Below are 23,781 nucleotides of genomic sequence, written 5' to 3' on the forward strand. Positions count from 1 at the left end.
TGTAATATGTATTCATTGTGAAAAATCTAGGGAAAAAAGAAGCATATTCTAAGGGAATTAAATAATGTATAATCCCTCCACCCAGAGATAACTAGATATATCAATATTTTGTTGCATTCATTCCAGTCTTCTCAGCATCACTGCTTTTATACAACTTTTAGTATTTCTTTTATTTATGGTTATAGCAATACATAACCAATGTTACTGAAGTATTTTTTTAACATAATCTTAATGGTTGCATAAAAGTGAAAATTGTTTTTACAAAAATCTACACAAATTTACAGAGTAAATGAATACACATTCTTGATACTAACAGCAAGAATTGGATACAACATGAACATTAAAAAAGTATTATCCACCATGAAGACTTGTCTTAAGGCATTTTCTCCTTTTAACTTTACAAAGATTCCTTTGGTCCTCCTGTGCTTTAACCAATGTTGTTGCCATCATTTCTTTTCTCAAAGTCATTGGCTGGGCTTCTGTTTGAACTAAACCCATTAAATTAAAAATTTCCCATGTTTTCCAAGACTCCTATATTTAAAGCCATTCTTAGTGCAAACCCACATTAATTAGGTTGTTTCTAAGCATCAGAACAGTCAATCAGACCAGTTATTTCTCAATAATATATTGAATTGCTAGAGAAATAATTCTTCTAGCTTTTAAGATAACTGTAAGAGCTATGCACATTTTTATTATTTTTATCTGTTTGATTATGGTGCTATTTACATACAGTAAAATTCATTGATTGTACAAGTATAATTCAATGAACTTTGACAAATATATTCATTTGTGTAATTACAACACAATCAAGATACTATAGAACATTTCCATTACCCAAAAACTTTTCTCCTACTACTCAAACTATGTGTATTCACAAATGCTTAGAAAAGGGTCAGATTTTTTTTAAAAAACCTACCTAACAAATGTTAAAGTTATTATCTTCAGAGAGGGGAGGAAAAAAAGGGTGAAGTAAATGGACATGATGGAGTAAAGGAGGCTCTATTTTAGATTTTACATACTTCTGCTATCATCCATTATTTTTATTAAGCAGGTTATATATTGTTTACTTTTTAAATATCTATTTTTATTGATTTCAGAGAGGAAGAGAGATAGAAACATCAGTTATGAGAGAGAATCATTGATTGGCTGCCTCTTGCATGCACCCCACTGGGGATCAGGCCTACAACCTGGGCATGTGCCCTGTTCGGGAATCTAACCATGACCTCCTGGTTTTTAGGTTCAACCACTGAGTCATGCCAGCCAGGTTATATTATTTACTTTTAAAAGAAAATGGAACAAAATATATCGCAGTTAAAGACCATTATAACCAAGTTCTTCCCCCCCCCCGCCCCAGTTTTATTAAGGTAAAATCAGCAAATGAAATTTTAAGATTGAATATACTGCATGATAAGTATGCAATAGTGTAAATGTCCTTATAATTTATCCAGGCTGATCCTCTTTTATTTGTGTGTGATTTTAGATCATTTTGAAACAAGAGTTTTAAGGGTAAATAGGACAGGTTTAGGAAATTGTAGAAATTTTGGGACCGAAGGGGACCATGGAGGAAGCACAGGGCTGCAGAGCAGCGGAAGGTATATTTCCAGAGAATAGGACAGCTGAAAAGCTGCAACAGGTACATTTCCATAGAATGAGGGAGCTGGGAACAGCAAAAGGGCTATATTTATAAAATAAGGAGAAGGAAGCCCTTCATCCAGAAGCAGAAGAAGAAAGGAATGGTGGTGGTGGTGGTGGTGGTGGGGGGGGGGGGTCCTTCACATGTCCCTTGTGAGATTCAACCTTTGAGCCCAGGGGTTAGTATAGTAATCAGTCTAGGAGAATAGTGGCAAATCAGAGGGGATTCCAAGGCACCAGGATCTGCAGCCTTTATGAGCCATAGGGAAAAGGAACTCAGTGGGACCCTTTCCCCCTCTCTACTTGGGAGTCCATTCTGTGGGACTCTTCCTCTCACCCCATGTGGGAGTCTGTACTTGTTCTTTAATAAATCTCCACCTTTGCTATACCACTTTCTGTTCATGGATTCATTCTTTGATTCTCGTGGACAAAGAATCCAGGTTCCAGTCCAAAAATTCCTTTTCAATTTGAAATCAATTTTTATTACATTTTAATTTCGTCAGTTTGCCCTCTTCTTAAGTTTCCAGCACAGTCTCTGTGCCTACTCTATGCTTTTTCGAGAATAAGAGGATTAACCCATGCAAGCCTCCTGAGGGTAGGGATTACCTTCTCTTTCGTTCACCAATGTTTTCTCATCTAGCAGAGTACCTGGCGTTTATGGGGCCCTCGATATTTATTTGTTGCATGAATACAATTTCTTAACCTCCCTCTGACCACCTGAAAATGTCTCTGTCCCCTTGATTCTAGTCTTCTTTTCTCTCAGAAAATGAAGACCCTCTTATTTTCCAAGTTCACTTGCATGTGCCCTTGATCCTCACCTCTTTTCATCCCTTCTTCACTCTTACTCCTTTTATTTTCTTAAAGGAGCTCCTATACCTCATGAAAAACAAACAGTCACTATAGTTTCCTTGCAACTTACTCTCCTAACTTGAACTTTGTGATGCAATGGTCTCTGATTTTTTCTTTCCCTTTTTGTTTGCTCTCTTTGTCCTCTGCACTGGCCACTCTCTGTTTCCCACCACTGTCCAACTGTCAGCATTTCCCTAAGATTCTTAACTATTATTCTAATAAGATCTTAACAAGATTCTCTGTACTAGTATCTCTCTTCCTTGGAGAATTTAGCCATCTCCAGAACTTTAACTATCTCCTTCTGTGGACCATCCATATTGCTTGACTAGATTTTTTTTCAGGAACTATCCTTTCTTCAAATCATTTCACAAACTCATGATCATGCAGCAGAGCTCTGAGAAATGAACCTGCTTTGTCCCCAAAACTTGTGAAACATATCCAAATACCCTAGCCTGGTATTTAGACTGTCTCCAATCTTATATCCTACAATGTTCTTTCAAATATTTTCTTCTCTGGGTATACACTGGCCAGCTTGCCATTCCTGACCATGGCATACAGGCTCTTCCTGACTCCTAGGAAGCCCTCCCACTCTCCTTCCTATCGGTCAAATGACTTCTTTGTATATGAAGCCTCCAACTGGAAATAACTTCTTTGTCTTCACTTTGATTGTCTTCATAGTGTGTTATAACATATAACATACGCTATTTTGCATACAAATGTTTGGTTTTCTTGCCTTGTTTCTTCAAACTCCTGAAGATAAGAAACATTGCATATTTCCTTCCTATTTCCCTCAGTGAACAATGGACTTGGTAGATATTGATTTGGTAGCGTCTCTACTTATTTGAATTCAGTTGTTTCTGTGAGGAGCTTCCTCTCATGAATGACCTTTCTTTCTCCCCCATAGAGTCATCCCCCAGTGTATGACTTGACTGCCATGACAGTGCCTACTGCTATTTGGGTTGGTGGAAATGATGTCCTTATAACAATCAAGGATGTGGCCAGGATACTCCCCCAAATCAGGAATCTCCAGTACTTCCAGTTTTTGCCAGATTGGAACCACGTTGATTTCATCTGGGGCCTTGATGCTCCTGCACGGGTGTACAGTACAATCCTAGACTTGATGAAGACATGGTCCTGACTACAATACACCCACTTTTCCGTGAAAGCTTGCTTTCAACTTCAGGAGGCTTTGGGGAAAAGAATAATCAACAGTGAGGTCTACTCCAACATCCTCCACATTGTTGATGTTGCTAAATGTTCCCTGGTCAAGGAGTCTCAAGGAAAACACCCCTCAATCAATGGTATCCCACAGATTTTCCACTGGTGATTTGCATTCTTCATGAATAAGGAGGAAGATCTTTCTCCCTGTCTTGCTGATTCACCCACATGCAGAACCAATCAAGAGACAGAAAGGAAAATTTCTCAAGGCAAGCCTCATGTAGTGCTAAGCATGGAGCAGAATGATCCCTAAACTTCCCCATTCTTCCCTAATGTAAGTAGGTTGGTATTCTCCCAAACTGTAGTCATTCACATTCCTCACTCACCTGTGCCATGTCTGCATGCCACCTACGATACTGATTATTTACAAGTCTCAAACTCAATTTGTTTATTTATATATATTTTAAAAAAAACATTTTTGGAGCTACTATAAATGGCAAGAAAAGGTGCTATTTACCCCAACTTGAAGGTAAATATAAACTGTAACAATGAATAGCAGATAATTGATAATAAAATTCCTAGATGCCATGACTAGTCAAGGCCCCTGAGTTTTAGAACTGCCTTCTTTTTGTTAAAGGTGTTCTCTTGATTTGATAGGGAGATTGGCAAGTGCTAGAAACAAAGACATAAACCAGAGTTCGACTTTCTCCTTGCGCTCAGGCTAAAAGAAATTTGACAGTGAGTCTTTGGTGGAATGTATCATGGCTCCTCAAAGATGTCCATGTCATAATTCAAGAAACAAACCCTAACCTTTATATGACAAAAGAGACTTTGCAGATGTGACTAAGTTATGGTAGTTAAGAAACTTGAGGTGAGAAGTGGCTCAAAGTAATTACAGGGGTCCCCCCCCGCCAAGAGGGAGGCAGGAAGGTCAAAGTCAGAAAATATGACAATGAAACCACAAGAAGCTGGAGTGATGCACTGACTCAAGGAATGCAGGCCGCCTCTAGAATCTGGAAAAGGGGAGGAAACGGATTCTCCCAGAAGTTTCCATAAAGAATGCAGCCCTACACCTTTATCTTAGATTTCTGATCTTCAAAACTGTAAGAGAATAAACTTATATTTTTAAGCCACTAAGTTTCTGATAATTTGTTATAGCAGCCATAACAAACTAATACAGGGATTAACTCTCATACTGTATGTTTCAATGCTATTTAATACCATACTTGTGTATCGGCTAAAATATTTCATAGCCCCTGTGGTGCATCGCCTACACTTGGGGTAATACTGGCCAACAAACTCACAAGGTCATCATGGAAAATGGTAAATCCATAGACTAAGGCAACTGCAGAAGGGTTTAGGCCCGAGGCAGTGTAGCTGGTTGCTAAGATGATGGATGATTATAGGGGAAGCTCTGTGTGGTCAGTGTCCTGCTTCCTCCTCTACCTTGACCTCCCTTTATACTGTGGCATCCAAGCTGAGACACCATTCCTGAATCAGCCCTCCTTCCACCAATGGACTCTGTGCTGAGGTAGGTCATAGCTATGGTTCTTTCTGCTCTTAAATTTCAGTGCCTTTCCTTCAAATTAAAATAGGCTTGAGAATATTTTCTTACATTGAAAAAGATTTATTTTGTTTCTGTTCAATTTAGAAAATAGAGAAACTGACAAAGAAAATGATGAGCATTATCTAAAAGGAATATCCGCTAAAAGGAAACTACTTGGTTAATATTTTAATAGATTTATCTCTGGTCCATTTCTGTTTATGTCCGTTTATAACTTTAAAATATTCAATAAATGCTATTTAGTAATCTTCACTTTCCCCATTAAAATATATTATGAATACTGTTGCATTGTCTACCACCAATGTCTAGATTTGTATTGAGTGAATATATTTATAATGAGAGAATAGTGCTCTGTTGTAAGAATGAACTAGAATTTATCAAACCACTTCACATGGCTCTTTCTGTCATTTCCAATTTTTCACTCGAGTCCTTTTGTTCACCACGGATGGCTCCGAGAAATAAGTTTCTAAATTTATATTTATTTTTTATTCATATTGCCAAATTTTTCATCAGAGAGTTTTGAAGTGCTACTCAGAAAGTGTGTATGCCATCAATAGGAACAAGTGGTAATCTGAGGGAGCAATACAACAAAATAGCATACATATCAAATCGCATACATATCAACATATGTGTCACTCCATTTATTGAAAAAAATCTGCATTAACCGGGACACCTGGTAAAGGGGGACAGTGGTTCTTGCTAAGCTGTCCTCTGAAAACTAATGAGGTGATAGAAGGGCCTCCCTATTTTCTTTTCATTCCTCACTGACCCTGTTTGTTCTCATCATCCTGAAATTGACCTGAAACATTTGGGCAAGTTGTTTCTTTCTTCTGGGTCTTTTTTTTTCTTTTTATTACCATTGACAGACCAGTTTATATTAGTTTCAGGTGTACAACATAGTCATTAGACATTTATATGACTTACAAAATGATCACCCAGATAAGTATAGTCCCCATCTGACACCATACATAGTTATTAGAATATTATTGACTGTATTCCCTATGTTGTACTTTATATCCCCATGACTACTCTGTGACTACCAATTTGTGATTCTCGATCATTCCCCTTTTTCACCCATCCCCAACCCCCTCCCATCTAACAACCATAAAATTATTCTTTATACTTATAATTTGCTTCTCTTTTGCTTGTTCATTTATTTTCTTTTTTAGATTCACATGTAAGTGAAATCATATGTTATTTGTCTTTCTCTGTCTGACTTATTTCACTCAGCATTATACCCTGTAGTTTCATCCATGTTGTAAATGGCAAGATTTCATTTTTTATGACTAAGTATTATTCCATTGAATACATACCACAGCTTTTTCATCCACTCATCAATCAATGGACACTTAGGTTGCTTCCGTATCTTGGCCATTGTAAATAATGTTATGGTGAACATAGGGGTGCATAGGTCTTTTTTAATTCGTATTTTGCCTGTTTTATCTGTAAAATAAACCAGCTTACCTGCCAGGTCTTTATTAGCCTCAATATGCTATCCTCTGATAAATTTGATCACTTCCCAAATCAGAGTTGAAAAACCATGCACTTCTGCACCCTACTAGCCAGGGAAATTCTAGTCTCATCCCTTTCATGTCTTTGGTGACCCCCTCCCATGGTTTAGCTCCCCTCTCCCTTCATAAGCACTTTTGTTGCTTTTTGCTGCTCTCTGTCCCTAAACCCTAAATTGAATCCACCCAAGCCTGACTCTCCCCTGAAGTGCTCCAGAGCTAAAGTAAACTCCAGCCATGTCTCTATTATGTTCATCAAATTCAAAATCTTAAAGGGTAACAACTTAAGTAGATATTTTCTAATGTTTTAAAGAGACCCAGATATGATGTCAGAGAGAGAGAGATATTAGAAACCATCTTGCCTAGTGATTTAAAAGCATTTTTAGAAGCAAAAAAAAAATATTTTCCAAAATAAATTACATAAGACTACAAAAAGATAAGATAAATCAGTAGTAGATAGCTAGTATGTATATATCATATAACATCCAAATTTATAACCTTCGTCCATTGTAAAGATACTTTGGTGATTCCCAGACTTAGAAATGATTATAAGCCATAGTACTCTGTTTCTATCAGTCTTGGCTTACACAGTAGTGCTCTCTCTATATTTTTGTCTCTATGATATGATAAAATCTACACAGAAAAGCATTTGAAGTCATAATTGTTTTTGAACAATTTCAGTTCTGTTCAATTATACAAGATAGCAAAGGAAGTTTTACTCTAAGGTTCTAGCACAAGTTAATGGATATAGTCACTGATGTGAAATTTGACATATAACATACATTTGAGATTACATGTGAAGCATAGTTAAATAGGCGAAATTTCATTTGAAAACAAAATTTAATCCATACATTGGCAGGAGCCTTAAATCCTTCTGAATAAACCAGGTTTCCACAGAATACTGTTTGAAAACTATCCATCTAGTTCCAACTGAATTTGAGAAATTCCAAAGCCTGGATGGGAAAGTTGACCATCCTTTAGCAACAAGTCATACAAGTTGCTACCAAAGGACCCCAGGCCCTGACTCTTACTCTGGTGCTCTTTCAATGTCACTTGCATACTTCATTAACCAATTTCTTATTTTTTATTACTGGAGCTTCAGGCCTAATGCAAAAAAAAAAAAATACTTTCATAATTAGGGAAAGAAAGATGTTTGGGAACAAAGGAACTGACTTAATTAGCTCCTAAATTACTTATCTACCTTCCTGGATAAATTAATCCTACTTCTGATTGCTATAAGTTTATTTATCTGCATAAATTTATACTCACTGCAAGCCTTCAGCATGCGTGGGTCTGGGGTGACCCTATGCATTTCTATCGAGCTTGTGAGAACATTTTGGAACAGTTTGAGACCTTGCCCTGCTGCATCCAGAGCAAGATTATAGGCATTTCAGACAGTCAGGTAAAAAAAAAAAAAAAAAAAAAAAAAATTACACTTAAATCTAAGACCATTTTAAGTTTAATATTTATATTACTTATTCTGCTGGTTTACAACAGGTTGGAAAAAATGCTAAGACTCTCCTTTTCCTAATACTATTTCTCAAATTGCCCTAAGCCTGCAATCACTAGCCCAGACCCCTTGCTCCAGAAACCTTGAACCAGTTAGGCTTCAGAAGGAGTTGAGAGTCAATACTCAATCCAAGGCTATTTGGAGACAGAGGCAACTTTGCTGTTCTAATCTCCCTTTTTGGGTAATGTGCACATGGAAACAAACCCTTCCTTTAGCCACCATCCCATTTCCAGCCATGTTTCACATCACCCAGAGGACAGATGGACTGCTTACAGATATCACTAATTCCCTAGGGTCAAGAGGGGCCTCAGAGACAGACACTCTGATTTCTGCTCCTCCCTTTCTTTTATCAAAATGCACTCCAGTAGGAACTATGTCTAACTAGTTCTTTGATTTTTTTTTTTTTTTGGGGGGGAGCACTATTTCTTTCATCACAAATATCTTCCTTCGTGATTTGCAAATATTTTATTTTATCAATTCACTTCAAATTTTCTTTCTTTTTTGGCACATCCTTTGTGAAACTATTTTGATGATAACTATAATGAAGCTATGGAAAGCTGAAACACTGGGAGTGCCAAGATAGAACGACTCCAAAATAACCATTTTGCTTTCTAAACTATGAAGGGTACTTAGGAAAATTATTTTGCTGCCATTGAAGCAATTATGGAAGTTCAGGCCCTTTACTGCTGTTCTCGTGCCTCTGTTATCTCTGGATTGAGTGACCTGGATGCTAAACAGCTCAATAAACCATGGAACATTCTATTTATCAGAGTATTTGCAAAATGCCTCCATGAGGAGCATTCATGGCATTTGGCATCAATCAGACCAAATCCATGTGATCTTATTCTCTAGGCTTTGCTATATTTGTTTGTTAAATGTAGCCCGTTTTTATGAAACTTAATAAAACAAAGCGCATGTTTAAGTCCACTTTGAGATGAAAGAAAACTGAGCTGACACAAACCATCATTAGCAATTAGAAATGAGTCATGTTTGTCTCTTCAATCCGTAGTTTCTCCTTACACAATTTTAAAGCCTCATAGAGGTTGTCGTTATTATAAATCATCATTTTACTACATTTTTTATGCTGGTGGGTACAGGGGAAACTAAATAACAAAACAAACAAACAAACAAAAAACAGTTTTATTTCACTGTCTGGGACCAAATTCCTCTCTGAGGAAGGAGATGGAGCAATTTGCTTCGCAGGGATCAGAGCTTCTCTCCCTGCAGGCAGGATGTCTGAGAGCAGCACACAGCAGCCCCTAACGCCCGCTCTTCCTTAGATCCATGTGGTTCACCTGATAAAAATACAACGTCCTGGGCCCCAAACCTGGAGACTCTGCCTCAGATGTTCAGGCTGTGAACCGAAATCAGCATCACCAGTCAGATGATTCTCAGTCTGTTTTTCTTAAATATGAGAGGTAAAGTCAAGGTGGAAACCTTCATCACTACCTGTTCTTATTAAAGTCAGTGCTATGAAAAGAAAAAAATACAGTTAGGCTATGCATTTGCTGCCCAGTGGATGAATGTGTTCTGCAGCTGATGAGAATAAAAGATTGCATGTGTGGAGAACAGGGGGCATCTCATCGAAATGACAATGAGTCACATTTTTCTCACCTGGAAAACAGACAGCTACTAAATCAATGATGGCAAGCTCATATACGAAATATATGTTTCCAGTTTTACAATATTTTGAAGCATTTATCAACAGTTAACAAAAACTCAATAATTTTCAATACTGACTTTAAAAAAAACACATGGTTCATATACCTTTTCTAAGGAGCATTTGTTTTTCAGACATATATTCATATACTGTGATGACTCTAGGCCAAGATTTCTCAACTTCAGCATTATTGATATTTTGGGCCAGTAAATTCTTTTGGAGGGAGTCTGTACTATGTATTGTATGTAGGATGTTTAGCAGCATCCCTGGCTTCTACCACTAGAGTTCAGTAGCACTCCTTAGTGGTGACAATCAAAAATGCCAGAAGTTCCCTGGGAGAAGCACGCTCAAGAAAAATCATGTAAGCTCTCATGGGCTTCAGAATTTTGTAACATAAGATGCAAGAGGAAAGATAGCATTCATAGCAGTGGAATCAGAAAAGACTATATAATAAGTGATACTGGCAACACTAAATAACCGCTTAGAAAAAATAACCCAGATGCAATATCTACCCATGCCAAAAACTAAATTTTAAATGGTCTGGAGTTCTAAATGGAAAATTTAAGAAAATAAAGGATATATTTTTATAAGCTGGGGTAAAGAAATCTATCTAAACAAATTAGAAACCAAATATAAAAATTTCTAGAGCCTTAACTCCACAACATTTTAACATTCCTTTATGATGACCAGGCCCTGGTAAAGGCATATGCAGGAGGCAGCCAATCAATGTGTTTCTCTCACATTGATATTTCTTCCTGTCTTTCCCTCTCTCTTCCACTCTCTCTAAAAATCAATGGAAAAAAATGTCCTCGGGTGAGGATTATTAGAAAAGGAAAAGAAGAAAAGAAAAGAAGAAAAGACAAAGAAAAGAATAAAAAAAGAAAAATCTCTGAAGAAAAATTAGCTTTTCACCCATCTCCCCAATCCTATCTGGCAACTGTTAAAATGTTCTCTGTATCTGAGTCTATTTTGTTCTACCTGTTCATTTATTTTGTTTTTTACTTTCAATTATTGATAGATATATATTTATTGCCATGTTATTGCTCATATGTCCTTCTTCTTCTTCTTCTTCTTCTTCTTCTTCTTCTTCTTCTTCTTCTTCTTCTTCTTCTTCTTCTGCTTCTTCAAGAAAGTCTTTAACATTTCATGTAATACTGGTTCATATAACTCCTTTAGCTTTTCTTTTTGTGTCTGGGAAGCTCTTTATCTGTCCTTTGATTCTAAATGACACTTTTGGTTGTAGGTTCTTGCTTTTCATCACTTAGAATATTTCTTGCCACTCCCTTCTGGCCTGCGAAGTTTCTGTTGAGAAATCAGCTGACAGTCTGATGGGAATTCCCTCGTAGATAACTGCTTTTCTCTTGCTGCTTTTAAGATTTCTCTTTGTTTTAAACCTTTGGGACTTTATGATGAGTCCTGATGTGGGCCTTTTTGGGTTCATCTTGTTTTGGACTCTCAGAACCTCCTGGGTTTTTATGTCTATTTCCTTCACCACATTAGGAAAGTTTTCTGTCATTATTTTTCAAATATATTTTTGCTTTCTTTCTTCTCCTTTCATCCAGCATCTCTATGATGCCAATATTGAAACACTTGAAGTTGTCCTAGAAGCTTCCTATACTATCTTCATTTTTGGGGGGAATCATTTTTCATTTTTCTGTTCTAATGGGTGTTTTTGCTTGCTTATATTCCCAATTGCTGATTTGATTTTCCACTTCACTTACTCTACTGTCAATACCCTGTAAATTTTCTTCATTTCAGTTAGTGCCTTCATTTCATTTAGTTATTTTTTTTCTGGAGATTTCTCCTATTCTTTCATTTAGGTTCTTTTTCTTTGTCTCTGCATTTTGGCTGCTTCCCTATGTTTGTTTCTGTGTATTAGGTAGAGCTGCTACATCTCTCGGTCCTGATAGAGTGACCTTGGGTAGTAGATGTCCTATAGGGTCCATGGCACAGCCTTCCCATTCACATAAGCACAGCACTCCAGGTTCACTCCTCTGTGGGCTATATGCACTGTCCTGTTGTAGTTGAGCCTTGATTGCTTTTTGCAGCACTGAGAGAGATTGACTCCCAGGACCTGCTGCAATGACAGCAGAGGAGCTGCTGTGCAGAAGCTAACCATACAGATCAGGATTCACTTCAGTGGGGCTTTGGTGCTTGCCGAGTCTGTCCCTTGAGTGTGTCACTCATGGAGATGGTAGGGTTGTAATCTGGTATCATCTGAAGCTATCCATTGGGTGGACTGACACTGGGGCTCTCTGGGAGGTGTAAGGTCAGCCCCTGCCTCTTCTCTGTCTGGGGCCATCTGGTACAAGCTACAGAGTGATATGCAGATGGCTGCTACTTTTGCTGGGCTGGGAGGTTCCCAGGAAAAGCAAATCAAAGCCAACTTCGGTTAGTGTCGGGCCTGGTCCACTTTGCAAAGGTAGAGAGGACACCGAGGCCAGAAACTACTTGTTTGGGAGATTTTAGGCAAGTCCAAAGCATGAGGCAAGAGAGACCATTCATATGGAAAAACCATTGCAAACAGTTTGCTTAAGCCTACAAGTTGGGTGGGTAAAGGTCTCAGGGAATCCCCAGGGCTGGGCAAACAGTGTGAACCAGATTGATGGAAACTTAAATGTGGTATTCATCTGTTGGCTCTGTGGGTGTGTCTCAGAAAAGGAACAATGGCCTCTGCCAGCACTTTTTTCTGGCAGGAAGCTGACCCCAGCTTTCACCTTGATCCCAGACAATTCAGTTGCTCCCCATATGTCCCTTTCAAGTCTCTTCCCCAACCCTGGAGCTCAGAGGGAGGGATTCTGAGTAAGTCTGTGCCTTGGTCCTTTAATAGGAACTGCCTGGGACTCCAGGGGCCTTCTGTCTCCTTCAGTCTCATTCCCAGCTGGTTTTTACAGCCATAAGCTTTGGGGACTTCTCTTCCTGCCTCTGGAATCCTGGGCTGAAGAGGTCTAGTGTGGAGCTGGGATCCCTCACTCCTCAAGGGTGACCTCTGCAGGTGAGCTATCCCTCCTAATTTTTATCTGCCATATGTGGGTATAGAATCAGCCCATTCCTTGCCTCTACCCCTCCTACAAGTCTCAATGTGCCTTCTTATTTAAATCCCTAGTTATAGGATTTTCATCCAGCTAGATTTCAGGTGGTTCTGAATGATGGTTGTTCTGTAGTTTAGGTTTAATTTGATGTCAAAAATTATTTTAAAATTTAAATCCAGGAGAAAACTTTTAAAGAGACAATTCACAGAGATTTATGTAATTGCTTTTGATAGTATGTGGGGTTTTGTCCTTGCATGGGGCAGAGGATATTGATACATTATCTTTTTCCCATGTGGTAATAATAAACATTGATTAAAATGCCTGAATTTTATTTCTGGCCTTACCACTATCTAGTAAAGTAGTGATGGGCAAGTCATTTAACATGTCTTCATATTTCTAAAAGATGCAAGAGCCAACTGAGATTTTCTTTCCTCCTGGCTATACAACATTTTAAAATCTTAAAATGTCAGCAGTAGGCACCAAAACTCTTTGCTACAATTGCATGTTGGATACAGAACTTCAGAGTGTGCTCAGTGGGTACTATTACATGGGTCTCTTGGGTGTTAGAAAAATGCTCCCTCTGCTCCTCTAATTAGGTCAGCTCACTCCTCCTTAGCATGCATCAGATCAACAAGGTGGTGATGTTAAAATTATTCCAGATGAGATCCACAGGCTTACCTCATACAGGTTCAGCCAGCCCAGAGTGGGTGAGGCTGAGACTGTGGGCAGATACTTTCTCATAGACTCATCATTCCTGTTCCAGCTTTGGCTACTTCACCAACCACATTCTGAAAGTCTACAAGTTAGTGTGACTGCGATTAGCTCCATCCCAAAGAGTTGCTGTGAAAGTAAAGAAATATTTTACTTTAAATGATAGTTTCTTAAATTTTAACACATTCTTTACTTAAAATGACAAAATTCTATTCTCCTGGCCTGCTTAAATATTAGTAGTCTAAGGAACCGATCACATTGCCACACAGAGAAAATGACTAGGTTGCAACTCATTTTAGTTATTGCTGAGAGTTTCAAACTAATCTCTCAGCAATTAACTTGTGATTGCAACTTAAAATAAAAATTTTGTACATGTCTATTTAGTTGAGCTAGATAGAAAGGGCCTTAACATGTAAGATTTGTTTTCTTCCAATCAATGTTCTCACCCATCATTAAAAATAGAAAATGTCCTAAAATGTTTTGATATATTAAATAAAAATATGTATTATTACATTGATCTTCAATCAAAGGATAGTAATTGTTCAAGCCTTAGAATGTGATTATAGGAATTTATCATATTTTCTGTAGACTGTATCTTTCTACCTATTGAAGAAAAACTAAAAAAAAAAAAAAAAAAAAAAAAAAAAAAAGATGCTCTCTATAGTCCTTACTATCTGAAGGTGAAGAATAGGGATTTTATGGGCTGTATCCTATGCACATAACTCCAGGTTGCATCAAAGAAAGTTCTACACGCCTTCAAATTAAGGGATTGGTGACTACAACTTGTGTGAGGGAGTAGGAGGAGCCAGATGGTATTGGGACATCCTGGACAATGTTTCCATTCCGGCTTTGTGTTCTTTCATTCCTATCAACTGAGCTTATTTAATTTGCTCCAGAATTTTGGGAAGGAATTACAGCTGGAAAATATGTGTTTTTAAACCTACAGATCCTTCTGACTTTAGAGTTAGTTGTTTATTGCCAGGAAAGCATAAAGGCAGATGTTGGACCATGTCAAAAATCTTGTCAAGAGAATGGTGGTTTCACACAGAACTGAGATGTGGCTTCTGTTGCTGGTGGCATGTTTGTTCCAAAGAAATGTGAATTCAGTCCGTATGCCGACTAAGGATGTGGACCCCGAAGCGTTCATGAACATTGTAAGTTTGGATTTTCCATAATGTTTTAGGGGGAATGGGGTGCCTTACATGTTACTGTTTACATCTGTGTATTATCTGCATTGTGTGCTATAGTTATGTGTGATGGTGATTTTTGCTAGCAGAGTAATCATAAATTAGCATATTGTACTGTAAACTGCTAAACTGGGTGTGAGTAGACTGGGTGCTCATCTAACAAATTCAATAAACTTGGGTGGGTGACTTAGTCCTTTTGGACTTGAAATACAATTTGACTTTCTCTTGAATTCTTAGATTCATCCTATGAGCAGAGAAATCATTGCAGTATCTTAGGCCAAGCTTGGACCCTCCATTATTTTCATTTTGTCTGTGTTTTACATTCTTTTTCTACCTTCATTAGTACTAAATGAGCATTAGCAACTATAATACTGTATTATAAAAGTATTATCCCTCACTTCTCACTATTAGGGCACCCACTTCTAGTGGCACCCTTCACCATTCTAATATATTCTTGTTATCCTGTTGACATACAATAAATAAACGAACCCTAATGATTGCTAGAGAAGGCCTCCTGTGAGTAAAATTCATGAATGATGTGGTATCCCAGATTTTTTTTTTTTTTTTTTTTTTTTTTTTGCCTACTTTCAAATTCTTAGTTGAGTTTTAACATTGCCGGCCATATGGTAACACTTATCGCATAGAAGATATTGTAATAAAACCTGCAGAAATGCTAATTTCACTTAATCTTCACTGCCCTTCCAGTAGATATGAACATCCTTATTTTTCAAATCAAGGAACTGAGATTGAGGAAGTTAAGCAACTTAAATTAGGCCACATTATCAGTAGGCAGCAGAGCTATAATTTTAAGCAGGCCTGCCCAAACACATAATTGTAAGCAGTATGCAATAAACCCTCCTGGGTGAGCAGTAGAGGCTACCTGTGGGTGAGTGAGATGATTGTGTGTAGTATTCACAATCCATAAATTTCTTATAGATTTAACATGATTAAATACAGATTTAAAACCCTTTTTACAGAAGCCTCCTTTGAATGGATTCTTTAACTCTGACAGGTCATAGAAATCTTTTGAATCTACAGGATGCCAAATATCAGGTTTCTTTTGATCATTCCAAAAATTGACTGTCTTTTGGTGATTTGTCCAGAGAGTTAGCAAATTGGTATAGGTTCTTAGGAGCCATCTTCTGGCCCTGAGAAGGTCCCACAAAAATTCCTCTGGGTTATTGGGTGGAAGGAATCTCTTTAGCTATCGGCAGGGCGACCTCCCTGAGCCTCACCCACTGTGTGGGCACAGTCCCTGCACACTGTTGGAGCTTCAGGAGCCCTAAGACTAATGCTCTGGTATTGAGCAGTTATGCATAGAGAGGCAAAGTAAAATAGGAAATTCAAATGATTGCCGTATAAAGTAAATGAAATAGATTAATGTGGTTCAGAGTCTGAATGGGTTTGACTCTAGACTGATTTATATGCCTATAATCTATCCTATATTTTGCTATAATATTTGACTTTATTTATGTATTTTCTAAGTGTTAACTAAACACCTATTAGTCCCTTGATACTGTGCTATACACTGAGATTGCAGAGAGATCTAAGAATATCAACCCCTTACTTCATGAAGCTTACAATCCAAGTAGGGAAGGGAGATACTCCATTACTCATTACAAGAATAGTGAAATCAAAAAAGAAAACATTGCCTAACCTAGGCAATTTAGGGAAGTTTTTCTAAATACGAAGCTGCAAAGATCTGAAGTATTCACACTGCTCTTCCCCATTGTCATCACCCAGAGAAGTAGGGAGTTATTTCTAAGAGCTGCTGCTTTAAAAGGAATAAAAAAGGAGAATGTCAGATACCAAATGTCCACTGTAGTATATAAGGCAAACAGGCATTATAGTTAAGAGAAAGACTCTACAGTCCCATTGCATGAGTTTTAATCCTGGCCCTAACACTAAAACGCAAACTAGCTAAATGATTTTAAGAAGTTTATTTAACCTGTGCCTATGCTTCAGTTTATTCCTATGTGAATTAGATATACCAATGATTCCTACTCCACGGAATTATTGCAAGAAATGTAAAAAGATCATGTACATATTAACACTAACTGCGTTACCTGGCATATATAGTAGATACTAAATGAGCATTGGCAAGTATAATAATTAAACATCGCTCCCACCCTTTCAAGGATCTCCTATTTATCTTTCAGATTTCAGGTTAAAACCATTTTTCTTTCCCCAGTCTGTGGATTTAAACATGAAAAGAAACAGGAAATTCATGGCCCAGGTGTTCTCATAAGACAGGTGCCTCACTGACTGCATTAGAATTACCTGATCCCTAACCCAAAGCCAAACCTGGGAACCTGCGTGGTAAGTGCCCCAGGTGATTCTGAATCACACCTAGGTTTTGGAATCAGTGTTCTGGTCTGAAAAGAACTGCAGAGCACTGGCCAATGTTTCTGAGATAACATAATTAGCCAAAGTAAAGTAGTTTTATGTTTATGCCTTCCAGCATTAAGTAATCAATTTTTTACCCTGGGGTAATTGAGAATGTAGCCTTACAGACGTGAACTCAAAAGAAATTGTGCTTTTTCTATAGAGTGAAATCATCCAACATAAGGGCTATCCCTGTGCGGAGTATGAAGTCACAACAGAAGATGGGTATATCCTCTCTGTTAACAGAATTCCTCAAGGCCTAGTGGAACCTAAGAAGACAGGTATGGTTTACCCTGTGTCACCCCAGCATGGCAGTGTTCCCTACAGTAACGATTTCCTTGTAATATGATTGTGTAAAAGGTGGTCCGGGTTATTGGTACTGACTGGGCCCATTGTTCAGGCCAAAATATGATTTTAGTTTCCCCAAAATCTCCATCACCACCACCCCATCTCCGATTATCCCAAATAAACATAGTGTTTACTTAAAAAAAAAAAAAAACACTTCAAGAAATGTTTATATCTTGATTTCTTCTAGCAGTTAACACATTTTCCAATGCCCTCCTACATAGATATTCTAGAATATTTGTTAATGTTCTCTTGAAAAGATCAGACCAATGCCCCCTGAGCCCTCTATATTCCTCAGCCAAATAGCATTTTAAATAACTAAGATGTTGCCCAGATTTTCACTGAGGTCTTTTTAAGAATAGGGTACTTTATGGACATTTTACATTTTTGGTACATGTCCCTTTTTTTGCATAGGGATTTTCAGCAGTTGCTGGCTTTTAAAAATTCACCTTCATTGCTCATTAAATTGTGCCCATCATTTATCTCTATTTGGCTCTTTTCTACTTCATATTATAGCTCTATGTGTATGGCAGCAGCCACACTATCTGTCATCAGTCCAGTTGATGCAACTTCTCATTGTGTTCTTTCTGTATGCCAGGTAAAATGCTAAGTGCTTGGTTTGCATTGGTCTTACGTAGCTTTCACAATCATTCTAAGAAATTGCCACTCACATAGGGGTTAAGTAATTTGCCCAGATAGTCACTGATAGTACTTGCTAGTATGTTACAAAACCTGCCCTCAAATAAAGAACTGTCGGACACCTATGGTGCCCATGTTCTTAACTAAGACCAGAAAAAGCCGTGCCAACGCTACTGGCCTTTGGCTGTAAAGAAACTTCGGGTTCTGTTTTATTCTAATTTACACTTGTGCAGCCTTTTGCAAACCAGCTTTTAGAAAAAGTACCAGCTGCACAGCTGCACCTGACATATGTCCAGCATGTCCTCACCTCAGTGCCTTTGAACTTACAGTTCTCCTATTTCATCAGATATCGACAGTTTTGCACTGGCCCTTCTTTCAGACCCTAGTCACCTGACCACCCTAGTCAATCTAGCAATTCCTTGCCACCTATTGAGGGCTAGCCCCTTATCCTGCTTAAATTTTCATATAGATATTAACACCACCTGATATGCAGATATTTGCTTATTTATCTATCTCCCCCCAACCAGAATATAAACTCATCGGAAGCAGAAACTTTATCTACTTTGTTTAAGGCTATCACCAGTGCTGAAAAGAATGCTAACCACATTGTAGGTGCCAATAAATATATCTGTGGAATGAATAAATTGATCTTATATAAATAAATGAATAACCTGGAAACACAGATAACTTTTCACTAACTCCACAAATCCTTGAGGGTAAACAAGGCACAGCTGTGCCAAGCCATCAAGTGACTGGCAGATCCTAAGCTCAGGGGAGACACCTGCAGCTCCCATTCATGGCAACTTGGTTTCTTGCCTCCTGTTCATTTGCATTGCTCACTCATGGCCCAAGGAAGAGCTTGGCATTCAAGGTGTCAGCCTTTTTGGTCCAGTTGCTGCAGAATACTCCCCTCTAGTGGCTGATGTTGTTCCTGCAGCTTCCATTGGCCTCTAAAGGAAATCTCTCAGCCTTAAAAGAAAGCAAGATTTCTCAACATCTCTTCAAAAAGAGGGCCAATGAAATTCATACTGAAAACAACTGAAAGATGTCCATAAGCTTTGACAAAAGCCTTTTAAAAAACCTTCTTTCATTGTTCGCTTCAGATATTTACATCCAAAAAGAAAATAGGCTGGGGCCCGGTCATCCTAAAAAAATGACAGCTTTTTAAAGAGTAGCTCTTATATATTCACCTATTGGCTATAATTTAAATGAAAATTCATGACTCCAGGGAATGTTTGAAACGATGCAGATCATTTATAAGTCAGTTCTCTCACTAGATGAACTAAGAGTACAAACTTCTGCCAGGTAGGACCAACCTGGCCCCAACCATGGGAAATGTCCTAAAGATTTCAAAGGACAGCATTGATCCTCTTTGGTTTGATCTCACCATATTGAGGTCACCTCCTTGAGGGCTAGAGGATGAAGTCAATGACCAGACATAAAAGGAAAACCTGAAATAACTCAGTTTCATTCTCCTGGCCCTGTACTAGGCCCTCATGTTCTTTCCCCAGAGGAATAAAATGAGGCAAAAATGGAATTCATAGTTTGTTGTAAAAGGCCTCTGTCTATAGAGAGACTGCCCTTAGAAACAGTTCAATAATAACAGGATCTACCATCTGTTGAGGTCAGGTGGCATGCTGACTGCTTAATGCAGAATATCTCAATGAATCCTCACACAGTGAGGTAAACATATTGTTATGTTAACTAGGACACGGAAGCTCTGAGAAAAACTGCCTTTAAAAATTATAGCACTAATAAGAACAGCAGCAAAGCTTCTCTATCTTCCTCTAAAACAGGTACTACTGTGCAGATACTACATTCACAATCTGATCTAATTCTTCTAAGCCCCATTGAGAGCATGATGTTTGCCCTTGAAAGATGCAGCATTTGATTATCTTCCAGTATAACTTTCTAATGTAAAAAGTTATGTTTATCTTAATTTATTTAACGTGTTAGAATTCTAATGCCTTAATCCTTTATCGCCTACTGATATTCTTATACATTGTATTTTAATATAGTTTCAAATTTACAGAAAGTTTTCAAAAACTGTACAAGGAATTACCCTATACCCTTCCCCCTGATTTACCAATTGTGAACTATGTTTTGCCGCCATGTACTTCCTTTCTATCAAATATCTTTGACATTAAATTTGAGACATCATGCCAATTACTCCCTAAATATTTCTTAATATTGGGGAGGGGAAAATAACTTTTTCTCCTACTCATTTTAGGTTCTATTAGCCTAATGTAAGACCGATGAACAAGAGAAAAACAAATGGAAGTTTATTAGCAGGGGTATTCCACATACATATAGGAGCATTCAGGAGATGAGTAACTCAAAAGGGTGGTTAGATTTTTGAGGTCTATATACTTAACGCAGTAGGGAAAAGGAAGAGGGATAAAGAGCACTTGGGGAAAAGCAAATGACTCTTTGGAAAGATAAATGGCCCTTGGGAAAATAGATGGCAGATAAGATAGCATGTGAGAATGTTTGTAGGGCTGTAGTACTAATTTCTCCTTTCCTAAAAAGAGAAGATTAGAGTTGCTTCAGGGCATGGAATTTATGACAATTGAATTCTTTTGAGAGGCTCTGTTTTTAGGCAGACAAGAAATTTCAGTAACTCAAATACCTTCAGCACAAAATAATTCCTATTCCAAAGTATTTGGAGGGGGTAAGAAAAATATCCTGATCCCCTCATTCGTGCATTTATTAAAATTAGGAAACTAACACTGATTGATATTAGTATCTAATCCATAGTCCATGTTCAAATTTTGTCATTTGTGTCAAAGTCATTTCTATTCTTCCCTCCCCCAATCCAGTATCATCCACTACATTTAGTTGTCTTTTTGTCTCCTTTCTAAGCTGAAAAAATTCCTCAGGTTTTCTTTGGTATTTTTGACCTTGACATTCTTTGAAGAGTTTTGACCATTCCTAGAGTCATGAATTTTCATTTAAATTATAGCTGATAGGTGAATGTGTAAGAGATACTTCCAGGATATGTAAATATCCTATATCTCTTCAAACTTTATTCACTAATTTTAGAATCCATTGATGATTTGATAATGCCAACAATCTTTCTATATTTATTGAAATATATTGTAAATAAGGGCCTTTACTTCTCCCCTAATTCTTTGTTTATTAATTTCATTGATATCAATAATGAGTCATGCATACTCAATTTATATAATAGGACATAATTTATTACTATCATTTATTTTGATGCTCTAATTTTTCCATATTTAAACATTGGGAGATCCTTCATGCTGGCTTGTGAGTTTTTTTAGACATGAAGCACCCATAACCATTAAACCATTACATATATATGTATAGCCGAAATTGGTTTGACTCACTGGATAGAGTGTCGGCCTATGGATTGAAAGGTCCTAGGTTTGATTCTGGTCAAGGGCATGTACCTTGGTTGCAGGCATATCTCCAGTAGGGGGTGTACAGGAGGCAGCTGGTCTATATTTCTCTCTCATCGATGTTTCTAATTCTCTATCCCTCTCTTCCTCTCTGTAAAAAAAAATCAATAAAAAAAATAATATGTATATATTTGTATATATTAATATTAGGATATAAATAATTATAAATAATATATACTTATATACAGTACAATATTAATACATTAAGATATAGAATATATTTTTGTTATTCATGCATATAATTAATGTCATAATATCAATAATTATATCTAGTATTTATATAATTACTTTTAAAATATATTTTATTAATTTTTTACAGAGAGGAAGGGAGAGGGATAGAGGTTAGAAACATCGATGAGAGAGAAACACTGATCAGCTGCCTCCTGCACACTCCTACTGGGGATGTGCCCACAACCAAGGTACATGCCCTTGACCAGAATCGAACCTGGGATCTTTCAGTCCACAGGCCAACACTCTATCCACTGAGCCAAACCGGCTAGGGCTATATAATTATTTTATTATAACATTAATATAAATACATATGTAATTATATATAATTATACACTTGTTATATTATACATTGTATAATATAGTAACATAATGATGCATAATATAAATACATAACAACCTAATTTTTTATTCTTATTAATTTATAATAGTTATGATTATTATATATAATTATCTTAATCATTATATTATACCAACTTCTGGAGCACTTTAGTATCCTCTCAAATTCCCAGACAAGTCTAATAATAATAACTACACAAAAACAACAATGGAAAAGCATTGGCCTGTGGACCAAAGCATCCCAGGTTCAATTCCATTCAAGGGCACATACCTGGTTGCAGGCTCCTCCCTCATGTAGGAGGCAACCAATCAATGTGGTTCTTCACATCAATACTTCTCTCTGTGTTTCCCTCTCTCTTCCACTCTCTAAAAATCAATGGAAAAATATCCTTGAGTGAGGAATAAAAACAACAGTGGGAGATGAGCGTTGGTTCTTTGTGCCATACATTGTGCCATCTGCTCTGTGTGCACAACTTCACTTAATCATAACAAAAATTCATCTTTTCAGGTGAGGAAATCAAGACACATAAAGGTTAAGTAACTGACCAAGATAATCAAGCTAGCAAGCAGCTGAATCAACAATTAAACACGGGTTTGTCTCACTTGAAAGCCTTTGCACAATAGGGGGATAACAAGAAGCGTAGAAAACATTTCCCACGGCTGAAATTCTCTCTCTCTCTCTCTCTCTCTCTCTCTCTCTTTTTTTTTTTTTTGTAGGTTCCAGGCCTGTGGTGTTACTGCAGCATGGCCTGCTTGGAGATGCTAGCAACTGGATTTCCAACCTGCCCAACAACAGCCTGGGCTTCATTCTGGCAGATGCTGGTTTCGATGTGTGGCTGGGGAACAGCAGGGGGAACACCTGGTCTCGGAAACACACGACCCTCTCCATAGACCAAGATGAGTTCTGGGCTTTCAGGTAGATGAAAATCTTGAGAGAGGAGGTGGACATGGATGTGTTTAGAAGAACTGGGTAAAAAATTATAACTTCTAGTATTTGGAAAATTTATTTTAGTTGGCTCATCAATATTCTAATATGATAGCCCTCAATTGTCTTGATTGACTAGGGATTCTTTGGGGAAAGTAGTGGGGGAAATTACATTCCTTAAGAAGATTGGGTCTAGTGAATGGGGTGAGAATGGTGGGTGGTGTCAGGTGATCGTGATTGGCATGAGGGAAGTATATGTCCATTTCCTTATCGATGGACTAACTCTTTTGTGAGTTATGATAAGGACAGGTACCCCCAAGAGGAGATGAGATCAGACAACATTAAAGATATAAGGAAACTATTAAGCCTTAGGGACTATCAATTCAACTAACACATTTCTTACACTCTTATACAATATTTTTAGTATTTTTATTTAAATTTCCTATGGTCATTCAACCTGCTCTTTATCTATTTCATCAGAGAAGGGCCCAAAGCATCTTTAATACTTTTCACATATGTGAATCTGCATGACCATCTGCTGTTCTCACAGAACAACAGGACACCTCTCCTAGGGAGGCAGGTCTTGTGCTCAGTGAATATTCACTGAAGATGATTATTGTTCTGTGACATCTGTAGGAAATAGCAGTTTGCTGACAACCTGTGATTTCTGAGGCACCCAGGCATCAT

General features: G+C 37.6%; 1 protein-coding gene across 1 annotated transcript in view; it reads left to right on the forward strand.

Moving 5' to 3' along the window:
- The window catches only part of LOC311632652 (uncharacterized protein), a gene marked incomplete at its 5' end in the record, with an annotated part of 42,901 nt that overhangs the window by 12,822 nt on the left and 6,298 nt on the right, over positions 1-23,781 (forward strand). The window contains 8 exon segments of the mRNA XM_084904374.1: positions 3,386-3,612; positions 7,987-8,113; positions 13,677-13,761; positions 14,521-14,595; positions 14,598-14,657; positions 14,660-14,778; positions 17,360-17,477; positions 22,887-23,085. Coding sequence (XP_084760500.1) covers positions 3,386-3,612; positions 7,987-8,113; positions 13,677-13,761; positions 14,521-14,595; positions 14,598-14,657; positions 14,660-14,778; positions 17,360-17,477; positions 22,887-23,085 — 1,010 coding nt within the window.

Source organism: Pipistrellus hanaki, assembly GCF_964339955.1.
Source record: "Pipistrellus hanaki genome assembly, chromosome: 14".
Taxonomy (NCBI): domain Eukaryota; kingdom Metazoa; phylum Chordata; class Mammalia; order Chiroptera; family Vespertilionidae; genus Pipistrellus; species Pipistrellus hanaki.